This window comes from Dysidea avara, chromosome 3, assembly GCF_963678975.1.
Source record: "Dysidea avara chromosome 3, odDysAvar1.4, whole genome shotgun sequence".
Taxonomy (NCBI): domain Eukaryota; kingdom Metazoa; phylum Porifera; class Demospongiae; order Dictyoceratida; family Dysideidae; genus Dysidea; species Dysidea avara.
Window position 1 is genome coordinate 17,553,898 of NC_089274.1, and position 20,055 is coordinate 17,573,952.

Here is a 20,055-nt window from a genome sequence, read left to right on the forward strand (position 1 = left end):
ATTTGCTACATATTATAATAATGTGGAGGCTAGCTGGTTTGAAGCCATGCATACATCTTATTATAAAAGGTGGACTAAAGCTTTAAAAATTCACTAATGAGTAGACGATATATTCTAAAGTAAATAAAGTAGCAATGGATGCATTATTGTACAGTTTTTTTTTATGTGTATCAGTTTTTCAGTGTGGAACATGTCTCTGTTAGTACACATGCTAAGTGGTAGTGGGTGTCTTGTATACACATTCCAATGAATTTTCAATACCAAATATAGCCTCACAATACTGTATGTATAAAAAATATCATAGTACCTTAGACACGGAGTACAGTGAGAATAACTACTTACAACACCGTTATCTCCACATGCTGCCGTCAATTGATCCTACAGTAAAACAGCAAGACATTAAATAAGTTGAGAAATACTTGTGGTGTGTACTAGTAGTTTAGAGTGTGTGTGTGTATGTGTGTGTGTGTGCGCACACCGTGTGTACCAGTATAGGGTGGCAACTGGGGAAAACAGTCCGGTGTTAGGGTGGTGGACGGTCCTCCCTCAGTCCTGCCCCAGGAGGATTTTCTTTCACAGACTCAAGTGCTTGAGTGGTGCATAGGCATCCAAGTGCTGGTGGCAATAGTTGTGTTTGCTTGGTTGCTGCATGCTTTGTTTTGTGTATTGTGTGCATGTGACTCAGCATGGCCTATGAAAAAAACATCGCTCAAAAACCAGCCTCACTTTTCCCAGACAATGATGAGGCAGTGTTGGTTAGGCAAAACTAAGCCCAAACAAGCCTTCAAATTGACCCAAAATGCTTTCAACAAGTTGCTATGGAATTTAAAAAAAATTATTCAACAAAATTTTCTAGTGACTGACTGACTGACTGACGCCATAACTCAATAACGGCTAAGGCTATGGGATTGATTTTTTTACTGTTCAACATCACTTCGGCCTGAGAGGTGCCTTTTGGCATACCGCAGTACGTACAATGTGTTCTTCATTAACTTACCAGTGTCCTCCTTTGTGTCCCATTCATCTTTGCTGACAAAAAAGTGTCAATTTGGCAGTAGCACATAATGGCTTCCCTTCATAATGGAAATCGTCCATATTTTTCATAGCAGCTGTTTTGATTGCAGAGGTGTTTTTCGAACAGTTCTTGATTCGTAATGCTATGATGGGTTGAACATAGCTGACAACAAAGTGTAATGGATACTTCACTTTTCAGACGATAATTGATATAATTGGGGCGTGTGGCACCATTTCTTTCTTTTGATGTGGTATGTGTGGGTTCACCAGTTATAATTGTTATTTACAAAAAAAAAAAAACTAACAAACAAGTACACAAAAAATAGAATTTTCAACTAGAGTAGGGACCATAGCACATTGATTAAAAGTACTGAATGAAACAAGCTGTAGTGCATATTAAATCACAGTAAAACAATAATTAATATGGTTCTCTTCAACAACACAATTATAAGTATTCAACCACCGTCAAGTGATGGTGGTTGTTTTGATAGGTGTACAGAGTACCAGAGTTTTTCTCCATGAATTTTGTAACTTTCATCATGGTATTGTTTCACTTATGCACTAAATCTAAAGACTTTGGGGAACCCTAAGTTAAAGTAAACAGTTTGATTATTCACATTTTAAACCCTGGCCACAGGAAGGCTCACTTAACACATTCCCCCCTCACAGTCTTTAGACTGGTGGTCTAAAGTGTGCTAATATTAGGTGCCATGAAATAAATGATCACAGTGATAATACAGCTTACATAATTCAAGAGTCCATATACACATACACCATCATAAGCATATGCAACTACTACACTCAAAGTTATCCTCCAATACTGGCAAGACACCTGGAAAATTTAGATAGTTGAGACCTTGGTGTTCGTATATATTGCTTAAAAGCATTGCTTTTCCATCTTCCAAGTATTTGAATATGGGTGTCTGAGATGCCTGCATCTTTTGCAGAAGTTGCTGCACCAATTCTAAAACTGTGTGTGCTGTATTTCCTGACATCTAGCCAAATGGTCTGGAGGATGCTCAATAATGATGTTGTAAGGCGGTGTAGAATTAGTGAAACATGATCTGCAGTTATAAACAGTGGACCAGGGTGTAATCTCCTAATAGTGTCATTCCATGTCAAATCAACCAGGAATTTGGGGTCACCTCTCAGATTTTGACGAAACTTGGTGTGTTTGTAGTACCTGTGGTGTTTATCACTCGTGCAAATTTTTAGCTCCATACACCACATAGTTTCTGATTTATGACCACAAATATTTTGAATATTTCATGAAAAATTGGTCCATCTGTAGATACAAAATCAATCATAACTTCGCACTGTATAAATATTTTTAAACATAATTTTCACTGATGGAAGACTGTTGATTGACCTTTCCAGTGATCCCTAAATTATGGGATATCTACTTAATTATGGTTTGAAAGTACTTTATTGAAAACTTTAATCCCTTATATTTCAAAAAATGCTGCTTGAAATTCTTTGAATTTTTTTTGTGAATAATGATTGGGTCATGATCTATGTTCGATGAAATTTTTGTGGTGGGACCACAATGGGCTCAAAAGATATAATGAATTATGTTGTTGTATGCAGTGGAATTTTGTAGTCTATTATTGCTGTATGGGAGTGTATACCTCCAATAACCACTCACAACAAGGCCATGACAAATTTGTCTTACAGAGTGAAGGTGTCTAGGTACAGTGCAACCTGTATTAGTGACCACCTGTATTGAAAAACCACCTATCTGCAGTTTATCTAATTGGACATTAATGTGCAGCACCAAAGCATTAACCCTTTCTAGCAAATCCAAAAATGGTCCTTATTAGACAGGTGAACTTTAAATGAGATCACCATGTATCCATAAACATGTGAATGTTGTACCATTCCTTTGAAAATATTTTATTAAGTCAAATCCCACCATAGTGCACTTACATACTTAGCCCCACTCCACTATTCAAATTATGTACATGGCTGCATAGGTACAACAGACCTCCTCGAAAAGGATACAGAGACACCTTATGTATTCATGATCTCACTTTATAATTCCACATACAATTGGACCTAAGACAAGTCTGTGGTTTCTCAAAAAATAACACTTTATCTTTGGTCCAAGGAATACCGTATTTGACCGGTTAACAGCCGCAGCTCACATAATAGTCACCCCCGGATAGTAGCTGCAGCACAACCTTGAATTACTGTCATAAGAGCTGCGGTTTGTATCTGAATACCCTGATGCAAGTGTTGATGACACACATTTGAAGCAAAGGAGTTGTTTAAAGCCTGGAAATAGCGTTTCTGAGAGGAGCCAAGTGGATTAACAGTATTAGAGGATGACTACATAAGATCAGCTATTTGAAAATCCGTATAAATGCCACAGGCTACTTCCACACAAGCTCATAGTATCCGTCCTCGGATAGTAGCTGCCTTCGCATAGTATCCACATCATTTTCCTTACTGAAAGTTATAGTACCTGCAGCTATTAACTGGTAAAATATGGTACACTGTATACAGTAGATGCATTACTTGTACCAAGAGGTTTTTATATTATGGAGTACCTCAATGTGTGATTTATAATACTGTCATTACTAAATGATTTTCCAAAGTATTTGCATTCACACTTTGAAGATCAGTACAGGCAGATGATAAATACAGATGAAAATGTGGTCAACATGTTTACCGTCTGCATGAGTATATACAACTTGATCTTCAAAGTGGTCATGAATGTAAACTGATTTAGTAATTAATTTCACACATTGAGGTGCAAGTAATGCATGTACAGTATAGGGTAAAAACCCCTCCATTACTAGGACCATAACAATAAAGTGCCCATATCACAGAAGCCACAGAAGTATCTTGGTCTATATATATTATTGTACCATTAGAGTGGGATTATAAACAGGCGTCCTGGTTATCAAGGTGTCCTGGTATCCTTTTTGAGGAGTTCTGTTGTATACATACCTATGCAGCCACATATGCAACTTAAATGGGGCTAAGTCCACTACAGTGGGATTCAACTTAATAAAGAAGGTATTTCTAAAGAGATGATGTAACATTCACATGCTATGTTATATGGACACATGGTGGTTAGATCTGTAATTTAAAGTCAACCTTGGATTTGCTAGAAAAAGTTGATGCTTTGGTGCTATACATTAATATCCAATTAAAGAACTGAAGCACATAGATGGTCTTTCAATACAGGTGGTCACTAATACAGGTGGTCACTAATACAGGTTGCACTGTACCTAGAACACCTTCACTCTGTAAGACGAACTTGTCATGGCCTTGTTGTGAATGGTTATTGGAGGTGTACACTCCCATACACTACAAAATTCCACTGCATACAACAACATAATTCATTATATCTCTTGAGCCCATTGTGCTCCCACCACAAAAATTTCATCAAAACATAGACATGACCCAATCATTATTCATAAAAAATTCAAAGAATTTCAAGCAACATTTTTTGAAATATAAAGGATTAAAGTTTTCAATAAAGTACTTTCAAACCATAATTAAGTAGATATCCCATAATTTAGGGATCACTGGAAAGGTCAATCAACAGTCTTCCATCAGTGAAAATTGTGTTTAAATATTTACAGTGCGAAGTTATGATTGATTTTGTATCTACAGATGAACCAATTTTTCATGAAATATTCAAAATATTTGTGGTCATAAATCAGAAACTATGTGGTGTATGGAGCTAATAATTTGCATGAGTGATAAGCACCACAGGTACTACAAACACACCAAGTTTCGTCAAAATCTGAGAGGTGACCCCAAATTCCTGGTTGATTTGACATGGAATGACCCAAATTTAGCAAGATAAGGTAGAAGAGCCATAACTGTGCATCTGTCTTCCCCAAATAAAGAGCAACACCCTCCCTAAAAGGGTCTGTTGATGGTGATTTTAACAACAGATGGTGCAGTTGTATTGTCTACAGCTACATCAGCAAAAGAAAGATGCACTTTCTGGATCATACTCTTGGATAGATGGCAAAGTGAATTCACTACAGTGCAAGAAACCAAAAAATGCTGCAGAGCATACCGTCCACATTATAACATTATCATACGAGTGTGGATCTGTCAAAAGAGCTGCCTTAATCTGTCTCATCAGTTTTGTGGTAATCAGCAAACGTGTTCTATGTTGCTTAGTTTGGAGCTTTTCTTTTTTTGATACCTTGCAGTACTTGTTCCAAATATGGTGTAAGTTGTGTTACATAGCGAGTATGCAGCTTGAGTGTTGTGTGCAAGTTTCTAATAGCAGTTAAATAAACCTTAATAGTGGTATACATTATGCCTTCCTTTACTAAATTAGCTATAATAGGAGTAATACGTGTTCTTTAGAGGGTATTGCAGTTAGATGATGCTGTTTACAAAAGGATATATAATGATTTTTACCAACTTGATAGGTCCTGATGCTAAACCCTGGATATAGTACTGATGAACTGCTTTGAAAGGTTGGAGCAATCCGGGTATTGTGAGGATATTCAGCAAGGACTTGTCACAGTTATTTGCATGTCATAGTGGGCCACAAAAAACCACATACTACACAAAAGGTACATTACTAACTCGTTTTTGGAATGACCACTATTCACAGCAGTGACCGCACTCATATTGTCACAGCAAGAGTACTGATTTCCTACACAACTATGGCCCCCAAGTTGCACAGCTCAATACTACAGGGACTAATTCCTTTGCCATGATATCATTGGGCATAGGCTGTGAAAATGAGCCTGTAGAGTAACCCACATACCTTTGTTTCTTGTAAACCTGACCGCTGTTGATTGCTCAGATTTAACGTATTAGATGTTTTGACTGGTGTTCCGCATGGAATCCAGTGGCTGAAATTCCACTTAGACGAGTCACTTTCACTAGTAGAACTGTTTAGGTGAGGCAGGGGGTGGCAACCATGATGAAATCTTGACCATGATGAAATGTTGAATAAAATATCCACCTCGCTCAACCATGATGAGACCTCAATGTTTGCTTTCCAGGTTAGCTGCTTGTATCTTTCTCTTAGTACAGTGAGTTCCTCTGTTTGATGTGCCATACGTTTTGCAAGTACACCATTCTTTTACACAATGGTCACATATACAGTGTTTTGAATGATGCCATAGGATTTTACAGGCTCATTTTACACAGCATATAGTGCAGTTCGACACTCCCTTACTCTTGTTTATATATATGTGATCGTTGACCTTTCCCATCCTAAGGGAGCAAGTGTCAATCATGGCATCCCAAAGTCTCTATGTTCAATGAAGTATGTCTCTGTTGATGACGCCATTGCTCATATCATGAGGAGTGGACCAGGCACACTATTAGCCAAAATAGATATCAAAAGTGCTTTTAGATTGATTCCTGTTCATCTACAGGATAGGCACCTTTTGGCTATGGAATGGAGGAGAAACTTATTCATCGATACTTGCTTACCATTTGGCTTGAGGTCAGCACCTAAACTTTTTAATATTCTAGCTGATTTAGCAGAATGGGCGATGAGACATCAGGGTGTTTCATATGTGATGCACCACTTAGATGATTTCTTGACCACTGGCCCACCAAACTCATATACCAGTCAGAATTTATCAATAATTATGGAGGTGAGTTCAGTGTTGGGAATACCTTTGGCACTTGAGAAGGTAGAAGGTACATAAGTTAATCTTCTTTATATAAGTCAACAGTGCAGGTCACTGTTATATACTCTATGAATTGTATACCCTTGTGATAATTGAATGTGTATTCAAATTTGTAAAGAAATGGATTAGTATGTGAAGCGTACCATGTGTGTTACAGTGTAAGATTTAATAGTTATACCATGGCCATGAGGGATTTGCCTGATATATATGCCCAAGCCCAAGGGCATATATATATCAGGCAAATCCCGAGTGGCCATGGTATAAGTAATATATACCACTCTGGCATGCTCACCTAATAGTCCGGTAGATTTAAGGTTGGACCCAGAAAAATTTGAAGAAAGCTGATTTTGGTATCATTAGAAAGCAAATTTTTCATAGAATAACATATCCAAAATCCTCTAAAATCCACTTCGGGGAAAAATTTTTATAGCAAATTTAGTATTGAGGCATATATGACGGGATTCGGGAAAGTGGATCTTCCACACATATCCAATTTACCAACTTTGACAACTCATAACTTCAGATTGGAAACTGGTATTGACTTGAAATTTGATCAGTAGTGAGCACCAGCATCACTTATTAGTTGCAGAAAATTTCAGATTGATATTCACCTTGTGCACTAAGTTGTGGTTTCTTTATTAAATGCATTTGGTAGACCTATTTTTGCAAATCTGGTCATTTGTGACTAACAAAAAATTAATGCATATTATCCTTAAAATATTATTTTCTCATAAGAAATTCATTGCAATCAATATTAGTTGTATGAAATAAGAATAAGACTGGTTATAGAAATAAAAAGGTGGCTATCATGTAAGTTCTGAACAAATAAATTTGTCACAATTATTGTAAACAGTTTCCTCAGCACTTCTGCAACTCTCTCCCCTGCAACTGCCACATGCTGCAACATACTTTAATCACACTGAGAGCATAATATTGCTACCACATGGATTTGCAGTAGAAAGCTTGCATTTATATTGTACAAATTTAAGTAAGATTTCTGGTGCTAGTCCCATGTCTGTCATCATCAGTTGCATACAGCCTCGATCCTTCTAGTTTCCAGCTCCATTATGGTAATAAATCAAGTTAGTCATTAAGTTCCTTAACTTGTAGATGCACATACAAGTTGTGAAAGTGCATTGTTCTTGCAATCATTTGCACATCATTTTCTTCTTGATTAGGCCAACTTTACCCCTTTCAAATGTTGCAGATGTTGTATCACAGCCACTCCATGCAAGCATGCCAAAAGAGAAGATGTAATTATGACGGACCTATATGTGCCCAATAATGTCATCAATTTTCCAATGCTCAAATGTTTCCCAACCTCTGAAAGAAAATATATACTTGCTATGTTCTGGTGCACCATGCAGGAGGATAAGAACATCAGTGTCATCAGCTAAAACACACTTTACTTCCTTCAATTGCAAATTGAAGTGCACATTGAACAATCAGTGTGGCAGTATCCAAATTACTCTGATGCACGACCTGGCCATCATCTCTCAGATATTGGACAATCAATTGATGTTTGCTCTTTTCATTTGCAAGAAAACTTCCTGACTTTTGTATGCTTCCATAGATTCACTTGACTAAATATCTGCACCAGCACATACCATAACATACCTGGGGATATTGATAGCCCTACACAGTGATTACACACATGGAGATTCTGACATACTGATGGTCCAATGCACACTTCAATTTTGCAATTGAAGGAAGTAGAGTGAATGTTGTAGCTGATGACAACAATGAAGTTCTTGTGCTACTGGTGCACACTGGAAGCAGAACATGACAAGTATGTATCTCCTTTTATTCAGAGGTTGTAAAACATTTGAAGATTTGGAAAAATGATGACGTTATTGGGCACATACGTAGGTCTTCTTTTCACATGCCTGGGGTGGCTGTGATACAACTTCCGCAACATTTGAATAGGTAAAGTCGGCCTAATCAGCAATCAAATGATGTGCAAACGATTGAAAAGTTAATGATGGATTGTATAATGCAACAATTGCACATGTTGAAAAAGTTGGAGTTTGATGGGAGTCAGTCTGATTCATTGAGGAGTCTCAGGTATACAAAACAAAGTACATGGAAATGGTGGCATCAGAAAGTTATTACACATGCAAGCTGTGAAAGTGTTTTACCCTTGCAGTTGGACGGAGTTTTGAGGATCAATGGTTTTAGCTGATGCAAGAAGTTATTCATTGGAGGGAACTTAATATGGGGCTGGAAACTAGAAGGATTAAGGCTGCAACCGATGATGATAGACATGGGACCAGTCCCAGAGATCATATATATTAATTTTGTACAATATAAATGCCAGCCTTCCACTGCAAATCCATGTGGTAGCAATATTATGCTCTTGTTGCAAACATGGATTATTAGTGTGTTGCAAAATGTGGAGGAGAGAGTTGTAGAAGTGCTAAGGAAACTGTTTCTTATGAAAAAAATAATATAAGGATAACACATTTTTGGTGGTCACAAATGACCAGATTTGCAAAATGGGTTTGCAAATGCATCCGATTGAGAAACCACAACTTGGTGTTCAAGTTGAATATCAATCTGAAATTTTCTCCACCTAACAAGTGACGCTGGTGATCAAATTTCAAGTAATACTATTTTCCAATCTGAAGTTATGAGTTATCAAAGTTGGTAAATTGGATATGTGTGGAAGATCCACTTTCCTGAATCCAGTCATGCACATATGCCTCAATACTAAATTGGCCATAAAATTTTTTCCCCAAAGTGAATTTTAGAGGATTTTGCATATGTTATTCTATGAACAATTTGCTTTCTAATGGTACCAAAATCAGCTTTCTTTGAATTTTTTCCGGGTACACCCCTTTTTCAATTATATCTACTGGACTATAATACGTAAAGGAAGACAAACCTGCATTCACCACATTCCTTTTATACAGAGGTTTGCAAAAATCGATTGTGGGTTTAAACTGTGGGCACAAAAAGAAATGATTGTGGTTGTAGTGATACCATTTTAAACCAAATAACCACTTTGTGGATGAATAAAGTTACCTAAGGTGCTAAAATAAACACTTAGACATATAGGTTGTGAATGTTTGAGGCATCTTTTCATGTAGTTGAAATGTACTCTGTAGAAAAACAATCCCCACATTGCAAAAATGATTATTTAGTGATACTTAGTAACTGAACTATGCAATACTGACTCACTCAATTCTTTTTACTTCACAACAATGCCCCTAACTAAATCAACACGTTTAACTCAAACCCACAATGCAAAACTTTAAGCATCTCTATCAAAGAGAACTGGTGCTTTATAGCTGCCTTAGCATCAAAGGCAGTTATGGTCAGGGCTATATCATGATATCGCCCTGTGGTCAAGGCAATATGTGATATATAACCCTGTGGTTTCCTTTGATCTGAGGTGTCAAAGTGGTATAGATGGCATTCTGAGGTGCATATGCTTTAATTTCGAGTCAGTGTATTGAATTAAATCTTGATAGCATAATGTTGTATTACACATTAGAGGATGCACACTGTATATATGTAAGTGTGTGTAAAGGTGTACTAATTGCCTGTTATGTACTGATAGGTATAAAATATCATATTTGGAATAATTGTATGAGTGATTATACATTAAAAAATAAAGAGATGAGATTAGAAACCCCCCACACATTTGTGGTACTGGATAAATATATATATATATATATATGAGTATATAATGGGGAGGGAGAATATTGAACTGTGCTACTTACCTATAAAGCATGTACATATGAGCGCTTGCTGTCAATTTTGATAATTAAGTTACTTAAATTTTCCTGTCTTGTGAAGGATGCCAGGGTTACCATTTCTGGGGCATCTGAACACTTTAAGATTAATGTTAGTCTCATATGGATTCTGAGAACATATTAAATAAGTGTGGGAAAATCTGCATCTGGGATAAGAGCAGTCTAGAGAATTAGAGTAGTTTCACTCCAGGTAAACTTTCTGTGGATCAAAATCCCTTACTGCTGAGGTACTTGATTGAGGCATATCTTTGGCCACTGCACACTCGTGAGACCTATGATGTAAGCTAAAACAATACTTGCACCTGTCAACTCTGGCCCTTCCTGAAAATGCTTGTACTAATGATGATTATCGGACAAACATCAAGTAACACCGCCACCTTCTGCCACAGCTTTTTGCCACAAGCAATGATCATCCCAGCCATCACCTTCAAATTTCAGGTATCCTTCAATTATTATAGATTGGTAAGCTAAGAGATCAGGAATCCTCTCCAGTTGTTTCCTAGACAATACTGCCATGTACATACCAAAGCCTTGAATCCATTCCAAGATCAAGACACACGATAGTGTGTTGTGCGGCCCAAGAAGCCGGCGCGCCACACTGTGGGTATATTGACAGAAAGAAGACGTCATTTTCACACTTTTGTATCTCGGTGATCCTTTACCCGATTGGAACCAAATTTGTTACCGAGCTGCCCACCAGCCAGGGAAGTCTACATACCAAATTTGAAGGAAATTGCTCCAGCCATTTCCGAGATACGAGCTGCCAAAGTTTTGGGTTTTTTTCTTCTTCGTGTTTTTGCACACTTGCAAAAATTGCTATAAAACACGAACGCGTGCTCCGATCGCCTTGAAATTTTGTACACAGAAAGGGGGTCCAAAGGCAAATCCTAGCATCAAATTTGGTGCAAATCTGATGAATGGTTTGGGAGTTATGACCAATTATTCGCGTAAAACAAGATCGATTTGTTGTCACGCCTACAGGGTAAACCACTTCATGGAATGAGTTGAAAGTTGCTATGTAGATGGAGTAACCATCGTAGGAGTGCCTTTTGGTTTGTTTTTTTTTTGTTTTTTTTAATGATATAAAGAAAATAAGATTAGAACATACAAATAACAGTTAAACAATTAAATCAAAAACTGAGTCTCTGATTGCACCAAGGCCACAGGAGCACTTTTGATGTAATGACCTTGTGAAGATCGTGCTCCTCTAATGCATTGGATTGCTGAACGCAGTAAACAAAATGACAATCTACATCTAATCCATCCTAGTACTGTGGCATAAGGGTCATTCCATTTGTCAGACAATAAACTCGCCAATCGCTTGTAAAAAACACTGGCTTCATGGCCCATTCCCCCGGAAGCAGAGAACACTAAAGGGGTAAAAGAACTGTGTTCCACTTCACGGATTCGCAACTCATAAGCTCTCTTCTTTGTTATTTCGTGTTTCCTGTAACATGACTGAAGGGTGGTTCCACTGTTGGATGGTGCAAGTGGGTTAAAAACTCTTGACGTCCATATAACATTTTTCATAACGACCACCCCAAAATCCATTCATGGCAATGTCCAAGCGTGCACCATCCTGAGTGTTGGCTGTCTTCTGTTGAAATCTTTCATCACTTAGAGGCTGCAGATGAGGCTCAACCTCCACATCATGGCACACTTCAGATAACAATTCAGCTGTGATATCCCTCACTTCGTTGTGGCGTATTGAAGGGAATCCACCCTTTGGACAAGATAGGGCATGATCAACAGAAAAGTTGGTACCACACGCACAGTGGGAAGGTGTACGAGAGGGCATCCAGCCATACCTCAAAGCAAGGGCATCTTGAAAGGCAGTCTTGTGTAGGGAGAAACCATGTTCCTGCACAGGTAGGGCAGTAAGCCAGCTAGAAGCACCCTTTTCCTGTGCTAAAGTAACAGCCCTCTGAAGAGTGGGAGTAAGCTTAGAGAACAGTTCCTTAGAAAGAGTGGACAAATTGATAGTCTTGGATTGTTTAATTTCAAGCTTACGGGAGTACAGACTACAACGAGTATCGGCAGTATAGCCAAAATTCTGTGATAAAAAGAGTGATCGTAAGGGTGCTGTGACATACATTGAAGCAGAAAACTCAATAGATGATAAAGAATCAGGTGCAACAATGCCTAGACCACCAAATCTAGTTGGAAGGGCAAAGAGTGAACGTTGAAGAGCACCAGGAGGGTCAAGGGAAGTCAAGGCTGGAATAAACTTTGTCAATAAGGCTTTCTCGAGTGACTGGAAACTAGAAGATGTATCAGGGACTGTACGTGTTACATACAGCCAACGGCTAAATAGTCCATGAGTAAAACATGTATAAGCAGCATGAGGTTGGGAGATAGCGATGGAGGAGAGTGTTTGGTGGTTTGAAAAGAATCGAGATAAAGACCATGGAGATATGACACAAAACCCAACGTGTGTCACAATTACGCAATCGATTTTTATGAATAAAAAAAGTATTAGTTTTCACACCTAATAGGCAAACCACTTAGAGCAATGAGTTGAAAATCGGTGTATAGCTGGAATAATCTTCATAGAAAGTCCTTGCAGTAGTACAGAAGAATCGGATTACAAACCACTGAGTTATGATTCGAAAGCCAACTCTGTGTAGCAAATGCGAGATCAAGATACTCTAATAGAACAGTCACCCTAGTAGAGCATTCAGCTAATTCATTTACTCCATTATAGAATTCTATTACATTACAAGTTATTCTGTAGGGAGTTCAGCTGCAAACAGTTAATCTTATAGACAGTTCAGCAACAAGCAATTCACCCGATAGAGAGTTCAGCTGCAAACAGTTAATCTTATAGACAGTTCAGCAACAAGCAATTCACCCTATAGAGAGTTCAGCTACAAATATATTAATATATTGCTGTAGTGATTCAGAACATTACAAGTAACACTGAAGAGAGTTCAGCTATAAACAAGTCATGTACCCTGTAGAGAGTTCAGCTACAAGCAATTCACTCTGTAGAAGTCCTGCTACAAACAAGTCTTCATTCAGACAGTTTAGCAACCAAAATCCACCATATAAAGACTTCAGCTTTACTAACAAGTTACTCTGTAGAGAGATCAACTAGAAATAAGAGAGAGCTCAGCTAGAAAATGTCACCTTGCAGAGAGATCAGATAGAAGAAGCCACTTTGTAGAGGGTTCAGCTGTGAAGTGATTACACTAGAGAGAGTTCAGCTAGAAAAAAATCACCCTGTGGAGAGATCAGCTAGAAACAAGTCACCTGTAGCAACATCAGCTACAAAGAAACTATCCTGTATAGAGTTCAACTACAAACAAATCACCCTGCAGAGAGTTTGGCTACAAAAATACCCTGTAGAGCATTCAGCTACAAACAAATCACCTTGTAGAGTGTACAACTAGATACAAGTCACCCAGTAGAGAGATCAGCTACAAGAAGTTACATTGTAGAGAGATCAGCTAGAAGAAATCACCTTGCAGAGAGTTCAGCTACAAAGAAACCATCCTGTAGAGAATTCAGCTACAAACAAATCACCCTGTAGAGAGATCAGCTACAAACAAGTCACCCTGTAGATATATCGGCTGGATACAAGTTACCTTATAGGGATCAGCTACAAACAAATCACCCTGTAGAAATATGTGTTAGAAACAAAATCATCTTCCATTGTTAAATATACAAATATTTTTAATTAGACAAAAAAAACTGTACACAACATTTCTTCCTTTGTTCCCATATTCCTGCAGAAAAGAAAAAAAACAAGTTAGAAGGAAGCACCAAAGCCAGTTAATAGCTGGCTTTGTGGCTTGCAATACAAAAAGAAATGATATCTAAACCAAAACAGCCAAGCTGTAAAAAAGAGTGCGGCCCCAAAAAGGTCAGGATGAAAAAAGATGTGAAATCCAAGATGGCGGCCAAGAAATGGCTGTGATGATAGGTTAATGGCAAAAATTTAATTACAACAATTCAGGTGAATTTGCATTGCCTCCTCCACTAGGATTCGGCACCAAATTCACCTGAATTGTCGCAATTAAAATTTTTGCCATTAACCTACCATCACAGCCATTTCTTGGCCGCCACCTTGGATTTCACATCTTTTTTCATCCTGGCCTTTTTGGGGGCCGCACTCTTTTTTTACAGCTTGGCTGTTTTGGTTTAGATATTGGTAACAGGACGAATTTTTGAGTTGGTTGAATTTCCATGATCCGAGGTATTATTGGAAGGACTGCCTAAGTGTTGAGCTGATAACTATGACATTTCTATAAAAGCACCGGCTTCAATACGAGCCACTAAGAACCGGTGGTAATCCTGCACTAATTGACATAATATCTGGGCTGTCACTAATTGTAAATGTTGGTGTATGAGATTGTTGGCTAAAAATATTCAGATGACACAAAGAACCAGTAGGAGGAGTAATTACCACAGTTACAAAATATATTAATCATACAGTACGATAGTTCTGTATAGTAGGGACATCGAAGGTGTGGGCGTGACCTGTGATATAATATAAACCAAAACCTGCCTCGATTTTTCCTCACATGACAGTATTGGTTGGGTAAAATCAAGCCCAAAAGTATTTTCACATTGACCCAAAACATTTCCGTCAAATTGCCAGATTTTTTTCTTTTTAATTATTCAAAAAATTTTCTACTGCCTGCCTGCCTGCCTGATGCCTTCAGTCAAGCGTAGCGGAAAACTGGCTACAGTTACAGCCCTAATTCTTTTGCAGAAACGTTTCTAGTCTGCTTAAGAAAAAACCTTTGGTATATTGATAAACATACAATGCTTGCGCTATTGTCTTACCTTTTATCCTTCTTTACCATGGCCATCAGTCAAGGTTCCACTGTTGAGTGTTAATAGACTAAAGTAGGGCTTCCATCTACCGGTATATATTGCATCAAACTATTCAAATGCACATGATTGTTGCACCAAACTATTTGAACACACCGTGGATTGCTGGTTTTCAAAGATGGTAGTATATCGATCAGTGAGAGCAACTTGTGGCGAACTAGCAACGTGTAAGTCAATAAATATAGTTTTGTAACAATGTTAAAACCAAGTCGGGTCATCCAGGTCCCGCTTTACAGATTATCCAGGCCTGCTAAATAAATTACTGTAACGATGTGAACGTGTAGTAACACATCATAGAGTATCCCTGCTTCTTTCGTGATCCATGCCCACTTATGTAAATTATTGTCTGTAGACATATGGTAGCCACACCCATTCATCATGTAACGTGAAGCAATGTCAACCGTGCATCTTGATTGATTCTAATTCATTATAACACTGAAATGCACGTGAGCCTACCAGACCTTGCTTTACCTTAATTAAAATTTATACCTATTCCCAATTTACATCTACCTTTATTGTTTGAATGTGTTTATACTGAATATAACAAGCTGAGCGAACTTAGAACCTACCGCCTGACATAGTGACTGCTCTATTAAACATATTTTAGACTACCACCCTTCAATAACTCCATCACATATTCGTGATGGAATAAAACACTGCACAATAACTATAACTTAGAACAAACAACAATATACTAACCGGGGCCATTCAACAGGGCCGCCCAGAGAAACTAAGGGGCCCAGGGCAAGAGTTAAAGTGGGGCCCCTGCAGGAGGGTTCCACTCTGAATCACAATTTCAGCCAAACTTAAGTCGAAGACCAAAAAAAATAGGTCATTGCATGTTGACAATGACAATAGCTGCCCCTCACCAACCATATCTCCTTATTTATAACTACATACATAGCTTGCTACACTGCTCCTCTGAAGAATACTGTGACTGCTCTATTAGAATATATCTATCTTTTTAGGAGGTATTCAAGGGGCCCTTGATGGAGAAGCCTGGGGCCCCTTTCAGGCTGGGGCCCAGGGCAAAATGCTCCAATTTCCCCCCTTGTGGGTGACCCTGACTAGGATGCTTCTTGTCCTCCGCAATCTATATGCTGAGAGGTAGCCCCACCTCGTCTGGCACAACCCGGTCTGGCATATTCCTTGGCTCACTAACGTGCTGCTGAGATGGCTGTAGAGCCTTAATGACTTCAGAAACTATTGTCGGGATATCCTCCTTAGTCAACACAGTTGTCTGAATAGTTGGGGCGTGCATACTAGAAGCAGACGGCTGTTCTGAGGTTTCATTCCCATATTTATTTGATCTCTTCCGCTTTCTCTTGTTGGTTGAAGCCATAAATAACTTTATTGCGGTACACAAAGCTGAGCGAAAAAGACAAAACTTCTCTCTCTCAAGTGTTGGTAAGCCAACTATGGTGACTAAGCAACACTCACGAAACTAGGCACCCAAAACCGGTTCAACCGGTACAACAAAAACACCCTTGCCTCGCTGTTGTGGGAAACATTGCTGACACTATACTTATACACAGCACGAATTCCAGCAGCCCATTCGCCAATTAACTCAAGTTTTTATTAAACTTCATGTAAGAAGTGTTATATCCCTACTGTGCTCAAGATACCATAACGGAAATGCACAGTAGGGATATAACACTTCTTATTGTTTTACTGTGATTTAATATCGTGCACTACTCCAGCTTGTTTCAGTACTTTTTATTGATGTGCTATGGTCCCTATTCAACATTCAATTACATTCTTCAAAGAGTAATCCACACGTACATGTACGTACGCATGAATGCATATGCACACACGTATGCATGGACGTACACACATGCATGGACACACACACACACACACACAGACAGACACACACACATGCATGGACACACACAGACACACGCACGCACGCACACACACACACACACAGACACAGACACAGACACACACACACACACACACACACACACACACACACACACACACACACACACACACACACACACGTACGCTGTCCAGTGAAGCACAATAAGTGTCCAAAATTTGATATTGATATTGGCAACACTGTTTCATTTTTTCTTCATCATTACTAATTTTCTTGTTTCTGGTTTTATCAACTAGGTTTTGAACACCATCAGTAATGTTAATCACTCTAGTGGCTCTGATAGCATTTCTTATTGCATTAGTGTCCTGTAAGGGAAATAATGGTTATGGTAATGTTTATTGTACAATGTTATGAACAGAATAAACAATGCAGAAGTAAGTATCGACCTGATCACAAAAAAGTATTGACCCGATCACAGAAAAGTATTCAGCTGGAAAATAAGAAACCACAAGCAATAGCTACAAAGCTATCGCTCTAAGGCTTATTTACTAGTTTTCTTGCAACTGCTGTTCATTTTCAGTGAACTACATACACACAGGTTAAATACTTTATTATGTACGATACACAAAGCTTGAAATTCTCTAATCTTATACTACTAACTAACTGACCTTAAATATTGGCTCTCCATCACCAAATTCAGCAAAAAATGCCACAATATTATCATCGAGCAATGCAGACTCTGGCAGGTTTAAGATTCGTTGATCATCTTGATCAGTGGTTGCTGGCACAGTCTCAATAAGGATCAGTCCAAGTAAGATAAATATCGCAGGTAACACAATTTGGGTGATGATGGCACGCCAGTTTCTGATTGAGTGTAGAAATCGTTTCACCAACAAGCCATAGAATTGTTGTATCCACAGAGTAATTCCAGTATTGGGTTCTGTAAAGTGAATGAATATGTGGCATGCCTTGTGTATCCAGCATACATAGTACATACATACATACATACATACACACACACACACACATACATACATACATACATACATACATACATGTAATAGTTGTAACACAGGCATGAGGGCTTTGCCTGATATGTATGCCTGAGGGTAGCAGGCCCGAGGGCAGAGGGAATACATATCAGGCAAAGCCCGAATGCCCGATGTTATAGCTAATATGTAACACTTATTAGGCTGATAGCTTGTACAGGGCGATCAACCACCAAAGCCAACACGAGTGCAGCCACTGAATGTATTATATATGCACACCAAAAATTTTCGATTATGGGTCAGCAGCTAGCACATTCTGGTTACGATGAATGGACATATGCTAGAAATATAATGGAAACACGAGTTTAATGTTTTAGTCAGTGCTATTGAATTGTTTATGGACAAAATACGGAAACCGAGTTCGGTTAGTTCCTCATATAAAAGCGGAGGGTTTGGAGTCTTGTAGAGTGATTACTCAGTGCAGAATAGTAGCTTTGTGAAGGGGGTGTGTCCATATTTGAAAACATGCAGAAACAATCGGTGAGTAAGCTATAGCACTAGTTCTCACCTTAGCCAAACGTTTTTCAATTCATAGGATGGCAAGGATAACAAAACGCTCTCTGTCTGAGTGGTCTATCCAAGTCGTGCACTGGAAGGGTTATTCACACTGGAAACCATCTGCAATCTTTACTTAATTTCCATCCAAAGACTTGGCAAGTTTACATATAGGCTATGTCACCAGTGCTCCAAATGCCAGTTTGGTAGGCAACTCGTTTACAGTACTGTAAGAAAGCACCCTTAGCCGGTGGAATCTGCTCTCTATTCTTCTGACACAACAACACTTTCCAGGCCTCATTCATACAGTTTGACTTCTTTGTTCCTAGTTGCAATTTTCTGAAAGGGTGCGTAGAGGTGGTTTTCAGGCTTACTAAGTCTTCCACCTGAGGAAGCAGAAACAGAGCCACCAAAATATATCATCGACTGTTGATATTGTGTTGTTATCATCGACTGTTAATATTGTGTTCACCAAAATATATCATCGACTGTTGTAACCACCAAAATATGAATATATCATCGACTGTTCTATTAGAGTGTGCGTGAACTTGGATTTTTTTATCATTAAGCAAAAGACTGTCTTCATTTGTAATATGTAGGTCAGTTGATATAATAGTAGTGATATCACTACTGTAACAGAGTCATTGAAAATCTTAAACGACATATTTGAAAAAAAATTATACAAAGTAAGGCGTAGGAAATGTTTGCACAAAACTGACCATGCAGGATTTAATTGTTTAGCTAATAAGGTGGTATTAATGGTCGACTTGTATTGAAAGTTTTTATTACACAGTGCTTAAGAAATCTTTGTGAAACACTCTAATAATGCAGTCATTTATTCAAAACAATTTATGTAAAATAACAAGAACTATTTATCACAGATAAAGCTGCATAATTTCCACTATGCCTTCTTACATGCACATCTTCCTCCACAAGCTCTTGACCTTTTATAGCCACATTTGACCAGTTCTGTGCAGGATTTTGAGGCTACTGGTAGGGTTATTCACACTGGAAACCATCTGCAGTCTTTACTTAATTTCCACCCAAAATCTAATGGAGACTTGACAAGTTTACATAAGCTATATCACTGGTGCTCCAAATGCCAGTTTGGTAGGCAACTCATTTACAGTGCTGTAAGAAGGCATCCTTAGTTCGTGGAATCTGCTCTCTATTCTTTTAACAAAACAACACTTTCCAGGCCTCATTCATACAGTTTAACTTCTTTATTCCTAGTTGCAATTTACCGAAAGGGCAGGCAGAGGTGGTTTTCAGGCTTACTAAGTCTTCCACCTGAGGAAGCAGAAACAGAGCCTCCAATAATATTGTGTTCAATGCCAAGGTATACTAGATAGTTCTGCTATAGTTCACCATTTGCCTACAACTAGTGATGAATAGGCTACCAGTGTCACCACACCACACATAAAGAAGCATCTACAAACCTCTACTCT

General features: G+C 38.4%; 1 protein-coding gene across 1 annotated transcript in view; it reads right to left on the reverse strand.

Annotated features, from left to right (window-relative positions):
• LOC136249832 (phospholipid-transporting ATPase ABCA3-like) overlaps positions 1-20,055 on the reverse strand; it is a 70,956-nt gene that overhangs the window by 15,908 nt on the left and 34,993 nt on the right. The window contains exons 23-25 of the mRNA XM_066041957.1: positions 17,732-18,003; positions 17,249-17,428; positions 308-378 (exon numbers count right to left, since the gene is read on the reverse strand). Coding sequence (XP_065898029.1) covers positions 308-378; positions 17,249-17,428; positions 17,732-18,003 — 523 coding nt within the window. The remainder of the gene's footprint in view (positions 1-307; positions 379-17,248; positions 17,429-17,731; positions 18,004-20,055) is intronic.